The sequence below is a fragment of the Plecotus auritus genome (assembly GCF_963455305.1).
Source record: "Plecotus auritus genome assembly, chromosome: X".
Taxonomy (NCBI): domain Eukaryota; kingdom Metazoa; phylum Chordata; class Mammalia; order Chiroptera; family Vespertilionidae; genus Plecotus; species Plecotus auritus.
In genome coordinates, this window is record NC_137784.1 from 78481601 (window position 1) to 78500541 (window position 18941).

The 18941-nt window shown below is 44.0% G+C and overlaps 1 protein-coding gene across 4 annotated transcripts; it reads left to right on the top strand.

The window, feature by feature from the left end:
- Positions 1-1891: 1891 nt before the first annotated feature.
- On the top strand, positions 1892-18555 carry LOC308239640 (G protein-coupled receptor associated sorting protein 3-like). Of its 4 annotated transcripts, none has more exons than XM_080652417.1 (5): positions 1892-1991; positions 2143-2262; positions 12320-12416; positions 12986-13054; positions 13367-18555. In XM_080652417.1, exon 5 carries the CDS (start codon positions 13673-13675, stop codon positions 15305-15307), a length of 1635 nt encoding a protein of 544 aa, XP_080508543.1. In that variant the 5' UTR covers positions 1892-1991; positions 2143-2262; positions 12320-12416; positions 12986-13054; positions 13367-13672; the 3' UTR covers positions 15308-18555. The 4 variants fall into 4 exon arrangements, with proteins under 4 accessions (XP_080508543.1, XP_080508541.1, XP_080508542.1 ...); XM_080652415.1 differs by lacking the exon at positions 2143-2262 and adding an exon at positions 8600-8702 and having other exon boundaries at positions 1917-1991; XM_080652416.1 differs by lacking the exon at positions 2143-2262 and having other exon boundaries at positions 1927-1991.
- Positions 18556-18941: the final 386 nt, after the last annotated feature.

Genomic DNA, 18941 nt, shown 5'->3' on the forward strand with positions numbered 1-18941 from the left:
GCCTTATAGGATTAGACTTGCCAAATTGCAATAGCCTCTGTGCTCAGCTTGGATGGGGTGGAGTCTCAGTCTTGGCTTCCTGTCAGCCTTACCCTTGCGCGCACGTGCGCGCCTTCAGACCTCCACCTTCCCTGGCTCCTGAGTCTCTGCCCGAGAGTCCAGACTCCCCCTACAAGAGCGTGGGTCCCCAGGGGCTCACCTGGAACTGGGGTTCACTGCAGTCAGAACTGGGGCTCAGTGCAGTCCGGAGCCTCCGACTTCCACTAGGGAAAGCCTGTGGCAACCTCTGCAGCCTTTGTGCGCACTGGCGCGAGCGCGCTTTCAGTCCTCCGCCTTCCCGGCTCCCGAGTCTCCGCCCGAGAGTGCAGACTCCCCCCACAAGAGCGTGGGTCCCCAGGGGCTCGCCTGGAACTGGGGTTCAGTGCAGTCAGAACTGGGGTTCAGTGCGGTCGGGGGCTTCCTTCCCCCTTCCGCCAGAGAAAGTCAGCCAGGCTCTCAGCCGCCCTTCCTCTCTGCGCGCACAAAGACCCTTTGCTGTACCTCCAATTCTCTGTGAGCTTTTCTCTTTCCTTCTAGTTGTAGAATTTTCTCTCAGCCAGCTTTCCTGTGGTTCTGGATGGTGTCCGTTCTGTCTTTTAGTTGTAGTTTTGAAATTGTTGTGCGAGGCAGCAGTTTAGGTGCTTACCTATGCCGCCATCTTGGTTTCTCTCACGGATATGTTATTTTTGTTCTGTCTTAGGATGCTGTTAATTTTTGAAAAGGTTAAATTATGACTCAAATTAAAAATGAACGTGAAATATTTTTCAGCACAATGAACTGCTAAGATTATAAAAATTGTTAAAGGAGGTAAGTGTATATAATATATACAATATAATAAAAACAATATAGTATGTTAAATTTCATACATACATAGAAAATAAATGCTAGGATATCATTGCTGGGTTAAATACAAATTGGTTAATATCATAAGGGCAATAAATTTTAGACATTGAGGTTTTCTGTTCCACTGAACAGAAATCATTTTCATATCTATTAGACAAAATATCTACAAGTTAGAATCAGCCTCATAGAATTGAAAGCTTGCTCAATCAATAGAAAGTGAAGCTCAGCCCTGCACTGAAATGATGTCCCGTAACCTATGTTTTCTTTACCCAAGTTTTGTATAATTTTTCTGACAGTGCAACATGCTCCCCCCTTCTAATATGCAAGATTTATGGCAACAATTTTCAAACTTCTTCATCTCACGGCACACATAAACTAATGACTAAAAGTTTGCGGCACACCAAAAATATCTATTTTTTGCCAGTTTGATAAAAAAACAACAACAAACAGGTATAATTGTCATTCATTCACACAGGACAGCAATTGTTGTGTTAGCTGATGTAATTTTTTTATTTGACAATCTAAGGGAAAAGAGGTCAGTGCCCCTGACTAAATAGTCAGCTATTGCATGTTTTAAAAATTCTTACAGCACACTGGTTGAAAATGACTGGTTTATGGAATAGGGAAAAATGGCAGTGTTAACAGGGATCATCCTGATGGTGGAAATTGGAGTTTGAATGTTTCTTTTGCCTTGCAATATTTTTTAGGACAGATCTTGTGTGTGTTTTAACATGTCACCCTGAATTTTAGAAATAATAAGCAAAGTCACTTTGTCTCTAAACTCCTCATCCAGTGTTCCTCGCCAGCCCTGGGCTCCCATAGAACAAGAACTAGGCCTCGGGCTTGAAACTTTGGCTCCAAATCCAGCCTTCCTCTAGCTATCTTCACCATCCTCAGGAGCTTCAGGTTCCATAGCCAGCAGCTCAATCCCAGAGGCAGAAGATTCTGCTCTCCTGTACTGCAAGGGGCTGTGGCAGACAGGGACTGCATGGTCACATGGGCTGATGGTGGATCATGTGATCGCGCTTGCCTTTGGGCGGGCCTAGAGGTGTATCCTACGGAAAAGAGTCAGGAAGGCTGAGGATTGACTGACTGCTGCGGGAGGACTGGTAGGATGTTATGGTGGGTGGGTGGCTGTCTCTCTGTGCCGCACTAGCCTGAAACCTAGTTGCAGAAGATCAGAATTACAGTATTTGTTGCTAGAGGAAACAGCCCCGCGGGCAATTGCGAGCGTCTTTGCTGGGTCTGTCTTTTGTCCAGGAGCTCAAGAGGCAGTAAGTCATCCTGCGGGAGGCACAAGTGGGGAGAAGCGGTGGTCGCTTCCAGAGGAGATAGGAACGCAGAAGGTGGGTCCTTGCAGAGGAGATAGGAACGCAGAAGGTGGGTTGAAGTCCAGGAAATGGCATCTGCAGGAGGTGGTGGCTGAGACTAGATCAATGGTTCCCAGCGTGGGGCACACGCTCCACAGCGGGGCAATTTGATTTTTAAGGGGGCCAATTCGAGAATGAGTTATTAACTGAATTTTTTGCATTTCTTATGGTTCTAGGGGCCTCATATATATTGTAACATATTTATGCATTTCAGTTCTCTATTATATGTTTTGAAACTTTATTTGCTATTTTTCATATTATTATTATTTTTAACAATTTCATAGTGATTTCTTCCTCAGTACTTTAACTGTCTTTTAGTTCTTTTATTTTTCTCTTTCATGGATGCCATGTTCTTTGGAATCTTATTTAGACCAAGTTAATGGCCTTTTAGGCTTCCTACATGAGAATAGGAGTTCACTTGTTGTATAATAAGAGTTATATGTCACAGGGCGGGCATCAGGATTTTAGAGATGCTTAGGTGGGGCATGGCCAAACAAAGGTTGGGAACCACTGGACTACATCCTGGTAGAGGAAGTGCCTGAGACCCTCCTGCCTTCTGAACACCTGTCTCCTTACCCCCAGGCTCCCTTCCCAGTGTTGTGTGATTCTGTGTTTCTATGTGTGGGTGAGGGAGGTGGACACATGGAGGAAGTTAGCTCAGGGGAGCCTAGAGTTTGGAAACCGTGAAGTGACATTTTGTGAACATGCAACTCATATAAACCAGTGGTGCTGGCTCTGGAAAAGCAGGTGTGAGAATAGCAACCCTGAGCTACAACCCTGTCCTCAAACCTATTTGCCACTTACTCTATTTTTTGTCTTTTCCAGAGGATGGGGATTGCTAAGACCAGCTCAAAATTGAGAGAGGGTGGAAGAGAAGAAGGGGGGGGGGGGCGGTGGATATATCTGCCTTATGCTCCAAGGCTCCAGCTCCCTGGAGATGCAAGAGAGGAATGAATCCCAATTTGAACAACTCTAGAGAAGGGGGTTTGGAGACAGATTCAGGAGGAGGGAACCTAGATGCTGAGACCTTTGGCAGAGGATTTCTCTTTGGGATACTGCCAAGCTTTAAACTCCCAAGAGAATATCTGGACCTCAGCCCTGGGCAGCATCTCCCTCCCATCTGGGAATACAAAAGTGGCTATTCCATTTGAGGTTCCCTTACTTTTTAGTCCTCGGCTTCAGAGTAGGATCTTTCTGGGAAACAGTTGCAGAAACTGCTCTATGGATGGTCCTGTAGATTCCCCTCTACAGATGTTTTGCTCTCTTCCATGTGTTTTGCTCTCTACCCAGTTTTTAGGACTTGTTCCTTTGGTCTCATCCTAGGTGGCAGCCCTTGATAAGTTCTTGTCTTCTTTCTAACAGAATATTACCAAACATGAGGGGGTCATGGGAACCCCTGATGCCCCTAGGATACATGCCAAGGCAGTTTAGGAAAGTGTCACTAGGAAGTAATTAATTTCCCTAAAGCTACTCATATCCTTATTTTTATCCTCAGTATACTAGTAGAGTGGAAACTATGCTGTAATACTACTTCAGGCCCTCATGTTTACATTTAAAAGCTAGGATTGAGCAGTGGACTTGTGGGATAAAGTTACAGAGACTGAGGCCTAGGATTGACTCCTCCTCTCTTATCCCTGCCTCCTTTGTTATTCTCTTTCCTCCACTCTCCAGCAATATAGTACTGGTAAGATAAGTATTGGGGCCAATTTTCAGATTATGGTCTTTTGGCTTAAGCTCTGTTGTCTCTGGTCTATGTGTGTGTGGTTATAGAGTTTGACAAAAGAGACTACCTCAAACATAGTGTGGTATGGAAAGAATATATCTAAACTTTGTCCCTGGTTCCTAGCACAGACCTTCAAAAAAACCTTAGGGAATTCGTGAGTGATAGCAGTATCTTTGTTTTGCCAAAGAACTGACTTATGGTGGGCCCTTAGATAGCTTTAGGATGTGGGCTGGTCACCAGATTAGAGTTAGAACCTTAGACCACAGAGGGAAGGAGGGCTGGATTTGGAGCTCAATCGGGTGGCCATTGATTTAATCATGCATATATAAAGAATCCCCGATGAAAACTCAGGGCTTTGTGGAGCTTCCTGGTTGGTAAACACACTGATATCCAGGGAGGGTGATTTGCCCTGAACCTATGAGAAGAGGGCATGGAAGCTACGTGTCTAAGATCCTTCCAGACCTTGTCCTGTGTGTAGCCTTTATAATAAAACTATCATGTGAAATATAGTACTTTTAGTAATTTCTGTTTTTCTAGTAAATTATCAAACCTGAGAGGGTCATGGGAACCCCTGAATCAGAAGCATGGGTTATTGTCCCCAAGACTTGTAACTGGCATCTTATCTGAAATGGGGGCAGTATTAAGGACTGCCTTAAATCTGTGGAGTTTAATGCTAACTCCAGGTAGTTGCTGTCAAAGAATTGATGTCAGAATAAGTGTCATTCTCTTAGCAGGCATCGCTGGATTAATATCTGTAAACCTACCTCTGATCCTATGCATCATACATAAATAAGTTAAAATGGAGGCAGAGCCCAGCAGAATATATTATGGGGGGTGGGCAGCATATGTTTTTGTGACACATGCATGCATAATTTTTAAAGTTCTCTATAATTTTTTTTCTTATCAGAATTCTCTCAGCTTAGAATTCCTATTGGGGGCAATGTGTGTAAATTTTTGGGAGCTTCACATTGTGGTCTTGTTGGATACCTCTTAGTCCTACTTTCATGGGAAGCAGATACTTAAGCTATTCACACCTGTGGAATTTTTTAGTCTCAGCCAAAGAGAGCAGGGTAGGTAGTGTGTGTGTGTGTGTGTGTGTCCAAGAATGAAGATGATTATATTCTGATCACTCCTTGGCCAGAATCATCCCTCAATTTTGCTGGGGTATAGTTGAAGTGAAAACCTCACCACTCACATGGCCCTTTTGTTTCTGCCCCTTTCTGGATAAATATTACATGAATCTCATGTAATAAGATAATAAGGGTCCATTCAAATGTCATTTGAGCCCTGGCCGATGTGCGCAGTGGTTAGAGTGTTGTCCTGTATACCAAAAGGTCGCGGGTTCGATTCTGGTCATGCCACATACCCAGGATTTGGGTTCAGTCCTCATTTGTGGCACTTATGTGAGGCAACTGATCAATGTTTTTCTCTCATTTTGTTGTTTCTCTCTCTCTTTCTCCTTCACCCTTTGTCTCTCTCTAGAATCAATGAAAAACATATCCCCGGGTGAGGATTTTAAAAAAAATGTCAGTTGACCTTCCTGGAGATAAATTTAGAGTAGATTTGTCATCTCTCCAGTCATAAATGAAAGAAAGGTATTTTCTTATAGCACAGTTGGACTCAGCACCCACTGACACTCTCTGTCCCCAGTTTCAAAAGAGCAACCTTCAATGAGGTCTCATTTATAAAATACTACCAGGTTCTCTATGCAGGGTTTCAAGGCCCTCACCTTTTCATACAATTCCACCTTTTCAACTCCATCTCCCAACACTTTCTTCCAAGTCAGGGTCAGGACTAGAATAAGATAAGGACACAGTCTGAGGAGGTACTCATTCTCAGGTGCCTTTACCCTAATCCAAACCCTGCTCCACTTTGCTGCACTCAAGCCACATTGGGCTGTTATTTCCCAACCCAATTATGCTCTGCCTTTCCCCAATATTCACTCAATCATCACTACTCTCACAATCCTCTCTCTGCCTAGGGAAACATATTCATCCTTTTTGAAGTCTTTCTGATACTCTCACCTTTACTGTTTGCCCCTTGGTAGGAAGTAACTCCTCTGCACAGTTTTTTATTTGCCCCTATTTTAGCATTTGTTTCTTTATGCTATGTACTGGAGTCTTTTTTAATGAATAAGACAGAATTCGTATAGAGGTAATATAGAGGAAGAAACTTGGACTCTGGAAGTGTGAATCAAACTCATCTGTCTGACTGTAACACCTGAGCCTTTTGTTACTTATAATAGTAGTATTGATATATTGAGTGCTTGATTTGTACCAGATACTATTCTAAGGGTTCTAAATGTATTAACTTATTTAATCCTCAAAACAAAATTATGGAGTACATGCTGCTGTTGTCCCCATTTTACATATGAGGAAGCTGAGGCACAGATTGGTTAAGTAACTTGGCCAAGCTCACTGAGCTTATTAACAGAAGAGCTGAGATTCAAACCTTTGTAGTTTGAATCTGGAGTTGGTGTGCATTACCACTATGCCCTGTAGTGCTGATTATCACTAAAAGCTGCCATCATCACTGTCACTATCTTCATCATCAGATTTTCCTTATGTTACTGGAAAGGAGTCCTGGCCCTTAGAGTGTCTGACTAGGGCGGACCCATGGTGTGTGGGTTCTTGACCTCATGCAGGAAAAATTTCACAATACAAGTCCAGGTGAATTTTAGAGGACATTTATTACTAGTAAAGCTGGGGACAGTGAAATAATAAAGGGCTAGGGAAATGACCCTAGGCTGGTCTGCTTTGGCTTACTGGCTTACTAATAAGTCAGAGAAAAGGGGGACTTGGGGTCAGGTTCAGGGGATGAACTGCCATTGCCCACTGCTGACCTGGATGCAAGTCTCATGGGGTCCCTTAGAGTTTAGGAGATGTGTGCCTGTGGGAGGGAGAAAGGAGGGAACAAGAGGGGAAAGGGAATGGCACGGACTGCTCCCCAGAGGGAGAGGGTGAGTGCTGGGTCCTTTGGAAGCTTTTATCTCTTTCTTGAAGGCAGGAATCTTAGGGGTGGTCTCAGCAGAATACTCATCAATTTTCCAGGTGTGCTCCTTCAGGGTTATGGTCTCCACTGATTGGTCAGTGTCAGGGCAGGGTCCTTAGTCATTGCAGTTGGTCCTGGTGTCCCCTACCTGGTTTTGCTGCTTTTCTGGGCCTGGAGTTCTAATACAACCGAGCCCTAGATGTTATCTCTAGGGAGATGACCTTCTGTATCTGCTATAAATTGCTCTGCCAGTTTGTTCAGTTTCCCTATTCCACTTGTTCTGACTTACTAGCCTGTCTCGCTTACAGCTTGTAGCAAAGTACTCTATTCATCGTAAAGAAACTGAAACCTGTGTATAGTTAGACCTCCTGTCCCTTATCCCCTTCTTCCTATGTATCAGTCTATTCCAGCTTTTCCTTCCTTCCAACTGTAAATATTTCTCTCTTCTCCATGTCCAGCACGGCTAGAGAGTGGTTCGGTTCCTGAGTAGGGGCTGCTGGGGATTGAGAAAATGAAAGAAAGAGACAGACACAGAGATGGAAGGAAAAAGCTGGGACTGGGTGGGACCACTGTCCTCTGATGGAGAGGTAGGGACCCAGAGCCAATATAGCCTGTTTATTTTACACAGCAAAAACCAGGAAGTTTTACTAAAGGTCAAGACAAAGGAGATTATGTGCATTCCTGGGTGGGCCGGAGTTGTATTCATTCCTGGTGCTTGGCTGGATTTAGATAACGAAACCCACCCCCTGGTGCCTGGGCTGAAGGTCAAGCTGACAACATTCCTGTCTCTGGCAAGGCGTGTTTCCAGGATGTGGCTCTGCCAACACCACTGGATTCAGCTGACAATAATTAAAGAAATGCTCATGTGCCTTCCCAGGTGCTCTCTACACCCAGCAAAATGGTCAGTCGTAGTCCATCATTTTTACTATGTTTCTACCTTATCATATAGTGCCTGGCTCCACTGTCCTACCAAAATCCAAGCTCTTGATAAATCCCAAATATCCAACTGTTTTTATACCTGTGTTGCTTAGTGCAGTATGCCTGGGGAAAGTTAACCAAACCTTTCTATTGACACTATGAATTTATCTTTCTCAAACTCAGTACAGCCCTCTGAATTGAACACAGATAACCTCTGATATCTTTATATTATGGACATTTCATAAGGGTGCACTTTCACACAATGACTCCAAATTGAAACCAGGCTTATCTATGAGCTCAAGTATTTAATGTATCTCTGACCCCCCCTAGATAAGTAAGGGTTTAGGTTTTCTACCCAAGGCTTTCCTTTTATATCTAGAACAGAAGCCAGTCACAGTTGTCAGACCTCTAGCAATCATTAGGCAAGGCATTCAGAATTACACTTTTCCTTTCACATGGAAACATGAGTTCTGCCACTGGTTTTAAGAAGTAGGTGCTCACTGATGACAAAAGTCAGGAACTATTATTCACTGAAGAGTTGTTCTATGCCTGAGCATACATGTCATTTAAGATTGTTCCGTTTTCATATAACAAATAACTGAACTAAAACTAAATAAGAAAATTTATCATTCAGATATTGGATGTACTAAAGCTTAGATGGGTGTTTGATTCAGCTAACTTGTTTTTTTATTCTATCTCCTTCTGCTATTCACAGTATCAGCTTCCATCTGAAGGCTGGAAGCTTGATGGCTGCAATGATTCTAGGAGTCAAGCAACTTCCTAAGAAGAAAATTTTTCTTGATTGCCTTTTCTTATGAGTGAGGACACTTTATTTTGTTCTTCTGCAATCTTCTCCTAATGTCTCATTGAGCAGAGTTAGATCATCACCCTTCCTAAACCAGAGAGTACCAAGAGAATGGATTACCCCTAGACAATGCAGATTCAACCCTGGAATTGGGATCAGCCTCCCTGAGACACATGACTACAAGGAGAAGGGAGGCATACTTATGCAAAAATGATGTTCTTTTAGTAAGGGGTTAGTTATGGTAGGCAAAACTGTATTACAAAGTATTGACGTTATAGTAATAAAGAGCACAGGGCAATGTCTTAGCAATTAAGACCACTAAAAGCCACCATGGAGTTATCATCTACTCTTCCCTACTTACCCCAGTTTACCCCATAATATGACTAGATGACATTTTAAAAAGGAACTAGACAGACCTGATACATGCAGGTATTTCAGAATGTTAGATAGTTTCTCATTTTTCAGATCTGAAGTTCAGCTGAGAAGAATAGGACAAAAGCTGTTCACTGGCCTTTAGTTACAGGGTTAAAATCCATAGGCTAGCTTTCCAATGTCAGTTGCCATGTAAATAGTTTGGAAGTCATTGCTCTTATACTGAAAACCAGAAAAAAAAAAGCTGAACAAACTGAGAATCCATGACTTATCTTAGACCCATAAGAAAACATGTCACAGGGCAAATGACCACCCCGAATTCTGGAGAAAAGACAAATCTGCGGAGTCACAACCTATCTGTCCTTAATTAGAGCACAAACAGCTGGAGACATAAACAGGGCAGAAGACTTAAAGAGTAAATTTGACAAATTGCTGGAGACTGAGTGTGGAATAGTATGAGAGTGAGAAACCCAACCTGCAGTCTTAGAGGTTTCATGGGCTTTACTAGTAAATCCAGGAACTCTAGCAGGTTCTTACAGTGAAGACCCCAGAGAGATCTGATGGCTCTGGCAGTGGGAGGAAAAGTGTGCTCCAGTGAAGTACACCCAGATCCTTCTCCATGACAAAGACCTACTCTGCAGTGGAAATACTAGTACTTTCCCAGAGCTTTATCTCTGTTAAAGGAAAGGCATTCCTCCTAACCACCCCACTCTAGTCTCCCATGTTCATGTAAGAGGGAGAAAGAAGCTAGGAAATATTTGTGAAGGACACAGCCTAGGGACCCAGGCCCACAAAGGACTAGAATTTAATTGTAAGATTATAGAACATTTCACACATTTTTACCATGTCACAAGTGTCCAGTATCATAGGAGTGGAGTACAGCTAAAGGAGCTATAATGTGCATAGATTCTGCAAGGAGCAATTAGGAAAGCCCAAAGGTAAGGAAGACAAAAATAAGGACACTACAGGAATCTGAACACTGGCACCACAGCTACAGCAAACATTACGCACAGCTCAACTGCTAACGAGCCTAACATAAAACTTCCTGCTGAGGGTCTATTCACCCAATTTCAGACTGTGTAATTATCAGGGAATTTAAAATATGTTCGGCTCTCCTCTCCCCTCAGCGTCAGGAAGGATGGCTGGCGGGATGGAGGGGAAGGTAGGCAGACAGAGCAGTCTGGGGATTCACACAGACCAAGGGCGGTTTGTATCCTTCCGCTGCTGCGTCCAGCGCAGCTCCGTTGGACCTCCCCATCCGGCCCCCCAGACCCTCGCCCGTCTGCCCCCTAGATTGTAGTGCCTGGAACGGCACTACAGTGGGGGTGGTCGCCAGGTAGGGGGCCGCGTTGGTCCTCTGAGGCGGGCTGGCGCCAACCTGCCCCTCAGCAGCGTCTCCTCTGGCCCGGCCCCGGGCCGGCCCCGCCCCCTCGGGTCGGAACTACGGTGGGCCTAGGGGGGGCGTCGAGCCCAGTCGTGCTGTATCCCTCCGCCCCCCTTCCCGACACCCTCGCTGCCAGCGGTTCTGTCGCATCGCATCCTGCGCAGCCCCTGCCGAGTTTGGTGCAGCAGCACGGGGGCGGGACGCCTCTTTGCAGTTCAGGGCGCACGGAAGGCGGTGGGAATCTGAGTGAGGAGCTGTGAGAGGAGGGGAGGACGACCACCCGGGCCCTGAGCCTGTAAAGGCAAGTGGGGGCTGGCGGCGGGGGAATGGGCGGCGGGGGGGGCCCCACTCTCCACCAGCTTACAGCCTGCGCCCCGACCCTGGCATCCTGGCGAGGAGGAGGCGACCCGGGCTGTCGGAGCCAGTCGCTGAGAGAGGTGCGCAGCGCCGGGGACGCTGGCGAGGAGGCGGCGCGGGCCGGCTCAAGGCGCAGGGTGGCCAGAGAGGCTCCCCGGGCGTCTGCGGAGGCGAAGCACGCCGGCTGCTCCCCAGCCAGCTTTCCTGGCGCCCGCGCCCCGCCTTCGAGGTGTCTGTGCTGGGAGAGGGCTGAGGGGAGGTTACTGGGGGAGAAATGGCGGAGCGGGAGCGGGGCTGGGGGTGGGGGCGCCGGGGCGGGGGCGATGGCGATGGCTACTCAGGGCCCTGATTGTGGAAAGGGGCCTGTTGGGGCCCTGCGTTCTGGGTGCTCTCCCTTCCCACAGGCACCTCGTTGATGCCAAAGCCTCATGTTTGCGTGGTAGGTCTGGCGATTTAAGCAAAAGTAAGACTCCAGTTAAATTAAGAACACACCAAAATGAAATGTTTATCCGCCTCTTAATACAGTAGTTTTATTTCCTTCCATGTTTAAATCTTGCACCAAATTAAATTCAAGCAAATAACAGGCTGAGAAGCCTATCGATTTTCACGGGAAAGGTCCATATAAACAAATAGTGTGCTGTTAATTCACCTTTCTTATTTGGCAACTGTTTAATCAACACCCCAGCCTACTTTAATATATTGAGGTAATGGCGGTTCAGAATAGAGGGGACAGTTTTCTGAAGAGTCCATTTCTAATGCATGAAGTCAGTCTGCTTATTTCAAACTAAATTCCATCTCCATATGCCCTTCACAGCCTCTCTCATTTTGGTGCAGAGGCAGTCTCACAAAAGCTAGATACCTGAGGAACCATGGGTGCTGAGAGACATTTATTTTACTTATTTCCTGATTCTTGAAAAGGAGGTATTAGGACCTGAATTCTGGGTATATGTCCATTAACCTGATATTTTTCTATTATTGTCAACATTTTCCTGGTGTTTTGCTGAAAACCCCTCCCTCTTTCTGTATGGCATGACTCATCTCTAGCCAGAGGACTGTTCTTTGGTGAGAAAGAGAGTATCTCCTGAGGTCCCCTGCTGTGGACTGGCTGGTATAGGTGGTGAATGAGATAGGATCTACTAGTATGTATGCATAAAGAAGAAAGGGCTGGGGCATGCAAAGATCCTATTGAAAGAATAGTCCCCATTATCTTTACTGCCTTCTTTCTAAATACATTTGCCTATTTTCACTACCCACTCTTGCACCTCATATTTTTGTTCAGGGAAAGAGGTGTGGCCTCTGCTGGGAAAATGACTGACTTCAGAGTTGGGAGATGTATGCAATTAGACAAACTGCAGGTCTTAGGGGAATGAATGGGGAATCATTGCGCAAGAGCAGACAGATGGGAAACATATAACATAACCTTGAATGTACAAAAGCATATGTTAAAACACTTGTCATGGGTGTTGGGCCATCTCAGTCTCTTCTGTTTTCTCTCCTCTGCCTGTTTATCTCCGTAGGTTTATTCCTTTATCTGTTCCTGTAGAAATCTGTAGGTAGCTGTTGACTTTGAATTTAATTAAGAAAGAAGACCAAAATTGTTCATTTGGATCCAAGGTGAGTGTGAGCATGAGCACCCCTACTAACTGGGGATGGGAAGTGGCTGTTGGGAAGTGGATGAGACAGATGGAGCTATTGTCTTCCAGCATTCTAGACAGCTGTGCCCTCACATTCATGTTTAGGAAATGGGGGAGGGGTGAGACAAGAGTGTGCTTATACGGTAATTGACAGACACCCAGGAAATGGGGAGGGAAACCATGAGGAGGACAAAGCCAGAAACATACAGTTGACCCTTGAACAACATGGGTTTGAACTGCGTGGGTCTACTTATATGAGGATTTTTTTCAGTTTACCACAACTGAGTTGATCCACACGGTTCTACTGACTGCAATTCAAACCTACATTGTTCACGGTTCAACTCTGTGGTTGGGAATCTATGTATGTGGAGAGCCGACTTTATCCATAGATTTTCAACTTCAGCGCCCCAACCCTTGCATTGTTCAAGGGCCAACTGTATAACCAAAGCCCCAGATCTGGAAAGATACCTAGGTGTTGGGTCTAGAAACCAAAGTGCAAGTCTGTCTACTGAAACTCTGAATTCCAGTCCCTCCTGTTTTTGTTCATAGGTCTGCCTGTGATTTCAGCTGTAGGGCTTATCAACACTGGAAGCAATCAAGAAAGGAAGATCAGTGCAGGTTGGTGTGAGGCCTACCTGGATAGACCTGTATAGTATAGTGGTGTATACCAAAGGGGCTGGATGTTTTGTAGCCTCTCTCACTTTCAGCAAACTTTCCCATCATCCCTGATCCCATTTAATGCAGAGAAGAGTGTGGTAGTGCCTGAGCAGGATGTTGGGCATTAGGGGAAGTGTGGAAGGGATAAAATGAGGTAACTCCCACTTCTCCTACCAAACAGTCCATCTCTACTCTCTCATGTCCTGTTTGGCTGTCTGCATAGATGAGCACAGTTGGAAAAGGCTTAAAGCCCATTTCCTTCTTCCACCTTAGGTCCATCTCCAGCGGTGACAGTGGTGGCCTTGGAGTGGTGGAAGATTATCACTTTCAGCAAATCTGAACTCAGAAACCATCATCTTCCCTCAGTTTGAGTGCCTCTGCCCTCTGTCTGTATCATTGACAGAAGTTTTGTGTTCAGAAAGGGGACTGTGTGACTAGACTGCTGAACTGACAATTGACTCTAACTCTTGCTACGAAGTTTGTCTCTGACCCCATGAAAGTGTCAACATATTGACCTGGGACTCGTTGAAAACCAACGCCAAGACTCTATAGGGCTATCCATACAACTGGGCTTTAACCATGGGTGGGAAAAGAAACAAGGGCAAAACTGCAAAAAGGGCTGGTGTAGAAGCTAAAACAAAGAGGGAAGCTACTGGCGTAGGCAGACCTGTAGCCAAGACCCAGGCCAAAGCAATGGCCAAGCCAGAGTTTCAGGCAAATGCAGTGGCAGAGGTGAAGGCAGTGTCTAAGAAGAAGATTGTTACTGAGAAGAAAGAAAGAGCCCCAGCAAAGTTCAGTCCCAAAGTTGAAGATGAGGCCACTCAAGTGTCTCGGTGTCGTTCTGTGGCTAAGGCCAGTGCTAAGACCAAGTCCATGTGTAAAGATAAGGCTGGTATTGATACCTGGGCTGGGGAAGAGACCAGTGTTGGTTCTAGGTTCTGGAATGGAGAAGAGGCTAATAATAGTTCCAGAGCCAAGTTTGAAGGTAAAACTGATACTGGTTCCCCATCCTGTGCTGAGAAGTTGAAGCCTGTGGCCAGCACTAGCTGTAAAGCTAGGCCAGGGGCTGAAGAGGAGGAGGAAGAGAATGTTATTGGGAACTGGTTTTGGGATGGAGATGAAACTAGTTTTGACCCTAATCCTAAACCTGTGAGCAGAATAGTTAGGCCCCAGCCTGTGGATGAAATTAATGAAAAAGATAGGCCCAAGGACTGGTCTGAGGTAACTATCTGGCCCAATGCCCCTGCTGTAACTCCAGCAGTGTTAGGATTTAGATCTCAAGTCACATCTGAGACAAGGTCTCCTTCATATATTGTCCTGGGCTCATCTGAGGAAAATGCTCATGCTTTGCCTGAGGAAACAGAGTGTCCTTCTAAGAGCATAGTCTCATGCTCAGAGACTATGCCGGAGCACCCATTTGGTTCTGACCCTTGCATTCAGACTATAGAGGAGATTAGACGCCAAATCAAGATCAGGGAGATGAATGGGATTAAGCCATTTGCTTGTCCTTGCAAAATGGAATGTTACATGAATTCTGAGGAATTTGAAAAACTTATTACCTTACTTGAGTCAACTACTGATCCTCTCATTCATAAAGTAGCTCAAATTGCAATGGGGATCATTAAGGTTCATCCATTTGCCCAAGATTTCATTAATGAGGTAGGTGTAGTGACACTTATTGAAAGCTTGCTTAGTTTTCCTTCCTCTGAAATGAGAAAAAATGCTGTAATTACTCTGAATAACCCTTCTGGGGATGAAAGACACCGCAGGATTGAATTACATGTTAAACATATGTGTAAGGAAACCATGTGTTTTCCCTTGAACTCACCCGGACAGCAATCTGGCTTAAAAATACTGGGGCAACTGACTACTGATGCTAACCGTCACCATATTGTTGCCAGTTATCTTTCAGATTTGTTTTATTTGCTTTCCCAGGGAAATCGTAAAACCAGAAATCTTGCTTTGAAGGTACTTTTGAATATGTCTGAAAACCCAGCTGCAGCCAGAGACATGATCAATACAAGGGCATTGGCAGCGTTAAAACTAGTCTTTAACCAGAAAGAAGCAAAAGCCAATCTCGTTAGTACTGTGGCCATATTTATTAACATAAAAGAGCATATCAGAAAGGGTTCAATTGTAGTTGTCGATCACTCTAGTTACAGTACACTCATGGACATTTTCCGTGAAGTTAAAGCAATTATTGAAACACTGTAAAATGAACCAGAAATTGAACACAGAACAATCTCCAAATTCTGATAGGCTGTCTGTTCTCAAAGAGCCTTGCATAATATTTTGTTTGTTATAGTGTGCACATTATAAATGACATCTTTAACACTTATTTGTGGCAGTCTCTAGGTTTGAGCTAGACCATTTTTGGGGTATCAAGTATCATTACATCATTGTGAGTTGAAAATGTTGATTTTTATCTTGTGTAGATGGGGCACTTTTCAACGTTTTACTTAAGAAATTAGTGAACCAGCTCATCCTAAGTAAGCTAACTTGTTCATTAGTATCTGCTTAGATCCATTTGTGGCTTCAAATGGCAAAAAAATAGCCTTAATTTATAATCTAGTTGCAGAAGTAAGGCATATACACACAAAAAGATAACTAACAGATCATACATGCATTTGCAAACTCTCATTGTGAAATGTACACTCTCAACATAAAGAAGGTAGGTGTTTCTATAAGATGTTTAATATAAGAATTCATTTTCCTCCTATTCTGCCTACACCATATAGCATATTCTACAACCCAGAAATGGCCCTGAATCCTAGTTAAATGTAAGATTCACTTTTAAATGTCACCACTACATTTATAACTCATTGTTAGGCTATTTCATTTATGTCAAGGTCATTTCACAGAAAAGAAAGGTAGGTATGAGGAGGAAACATTTGCTGAGTACCTGCTCTTATGTCAGGCAAAGTGTTGGCACTATACAGTTTTTTTCCCCTCTTTTGACAATGGTCCTGTGACACTGGTAGTTATTTCTTTTTTATATAACTCATTGTGGATCACCTCCAATGAGAATTGGGTAGGTTAAATACTTTTTTCATAGAGGCTGGTGGCATAGCTGTTCTATTTTAAAAAAACCATTTACTATGCTACCTTACAGTCCTCGCACTTTTTTAGGTGGTGGCATTGAAGGCTCAGAGACTGGTTTTAATGATTCATTTTGCTGTAGATAATGCCCTTGCCAGTTTTGCAATTCTTTACTTCCTCCAAATGCACATGTCCATTAGGCATTTGGGGTCCGGAGAAAAGTTTGGGATGAGTGTATGGATAGGAACTGGCAGCACCTGGAAAGTAGTAGGTAACCAAAACTATTGAATAACATGTAAATTTGGAGTCATTAGCAAGTAAAATTTGCTATATTCTTATCTTTTTCAACCTGATATTTTTTTTGTCAGAGAACGACTCATTCTGTACATTGTTTCATACATTACATTTTAAAAATATAATTGCTTCCTCCTTGCAAAATCATAACTTAAATTTTACGATTTTTTTCTATTTCATATGTGTCATGAAATGTCAAAAGGATCCATCTTTTACTAGTAGTCTAGTCTACATTCTGTATTTGTACCAGCTAACACTGTACAGGATAGACTTAATCAGAGAAATTTAGACCCAGAACTGCAGCTTTATCACACAGAACAGGAAAGCTAGGAGAGAAGCTGCTGTCTCAACTGACATAACAGTGATTCCTGGAAGTCTTCATGGTTCAGAAAGCATCCCCAGGACTTTTGGACTATGGTTATGTTCTCTACGGTTCATGGTAGGAACTACAACCCCTGGTCTGAGTTGAAGAGAATGTCCCAGTGTGCAAAAATAGTAGGTTATATGTTTTGAAAATTTTAAACAGTTAAGAAACACACAAGATCATACTGTAAATTAATGTTTATAACTTGCTTTCCCCCCACTATCTGTATATTGTGAATATCTTTGCATGTCAATAAATGTGTTACTGCAGCATATTTTTTAATCACTCAATTTGTGTGTGTGTGTTAACAGTTGGTGCATATTGCCTAATCTTTTATTACATATCCTCTTAAACAATATGCACCAATTCTCTTGCAAAAATAAGGCTGTAGTGTTCTGCAACTTGCTTTTTCGTCTTTCCATATCTGCCACATGCTTTTTATAGCTTTATTGAGATATAATTGACATACATTAACCCATACATATTCAAAGTATACAATTTGATTAGTTTTGACATATGTATACACACATGAAACAATCACCATAGTCAAGATAGTGAACATATCTACTACCCTGAAAAGTTCCTTCATGTTCCTTTGTAGTCCCCTCCCTCCTACCACTCTGTGTCTCCTTGCCCTCAGACAACCATTGATCTGCTTTATGACAATATAGAATCATTCTCATTTTCTGTAATCCTATATAATAAAGAGGTGATATGCAAATTAACCCTCACGCCATCACAAGATGGCTGCGCCCACAGCGGAGATGGTTCCCATAACGAGTGATCAGTAAGGACCTGAGGCTGTGTGGTGTTGGGCCCGGGCGGGGGACCTGAAGCTGCATTCCCCGCCCAGTGGGGCTTGACGGAGGACCTCAGGCCGCACACCCCACAAAGCGTGCCTCCTGCCCTGGTGCTGGGCCGGGGGATCTGAGCCCATGCCCCCCTCCTGGCAGGGCTTGACGGGGGACCTCAAAGCATGCCTCCCACCCCAGTGCCAGGCCAGGGGACCTCAGGCCATGTGCTGCGCCCCGGCGTCAGGCCGGGGGCCTGAGGGTGTGCCAGGGGACCTATGGCTGTGCTCACCCAGCATGCGCTGGGGGACCTGAGCCTGTGCCTCCCACCCAGTGTGCGCTGAGAGACCTGAAGCTGCACACTCTGCCCAGCAGGGTTTGACGGGGGACCCAAGGCTGCGCCCCCAGCTGGCAGGGCTTGATGGGGGACCTGAAGTTGTGCCCCCACCCGGCAGGACTTGAAGGTGGTGGGGCCAGCCGGGTCTGGATCTCGCCCCATGGGGATGGGGTTGGCCAGGGCTGGGTCTTGCACGATTTTGAGGCGCATGCGGGTGGGTGGGGACTTGACTCTGGGTCCCACAGCATGCCCCAGACTCTGACAGGAAGATTTTCATATACATTTTACTAATTTTCTTTCATCTCTGACACTTTAATTATAGAGAAAGGGCAAATAGCAATATTAAAATATTTCCTCTAATTAATTCCCTTTTAATGTGAACAAATTTCATGCAATGGACTACTAGTTTTATCTAAATGGAATCCGCACATATATTCTTTTGGGGATGTCTGTCTTCTTTCACTTATTATTAATTATTTGAGATCCATCCATGTTATATGTATCAATAGTAATTGCTCTTTATTGTCAAGTAGTATTGCACAATATGATTATATCAGTTTGCTTATCCATATACCTGTTGATGAAAATTTGGGTTGTTTCCAGATTTGGGCTATTATAAATAAAGCTGCTATCAGCATTCATGTACAACTGTTGCTTTTCTCTTGGATAAATACCTAGGAGTGGGATAGCTGGATCATGTGGTAAATATATGTTTAACTTACATTTTCTATACATTGCTATAGCTTTATAATGTCTTGAATCAGACAATGTGAGTCCTCTAACTTTATTATTTGCAAGGTTATTTTTGGTTATTATTTATGTTTTTCCATATGAATTTTAGAATCAGCTTGTCAATTTCTATCAAACCTCCAGTTGGGACTTTGGTTGAGATAGCTTTGAACAATAGGTCAATTTGGGGATAACTGACATTTTAACAATATTGAATCTTCTGACCTATTAAGAGAATATGCAGGGGGCAAACGTAGGTTTACAGTTGTTTGTATAGAATATACTATATAATAA

Excerpts from the sequence above, each read along its gene's own strand:
- LOC308239640 (XM_080652417.1), top strand. The coding sequence starts at position 13,673 with ATGGGTGGGAAAAGAAACAAGGGCAAAACTGCAAAAAGGGCTGGTGTA.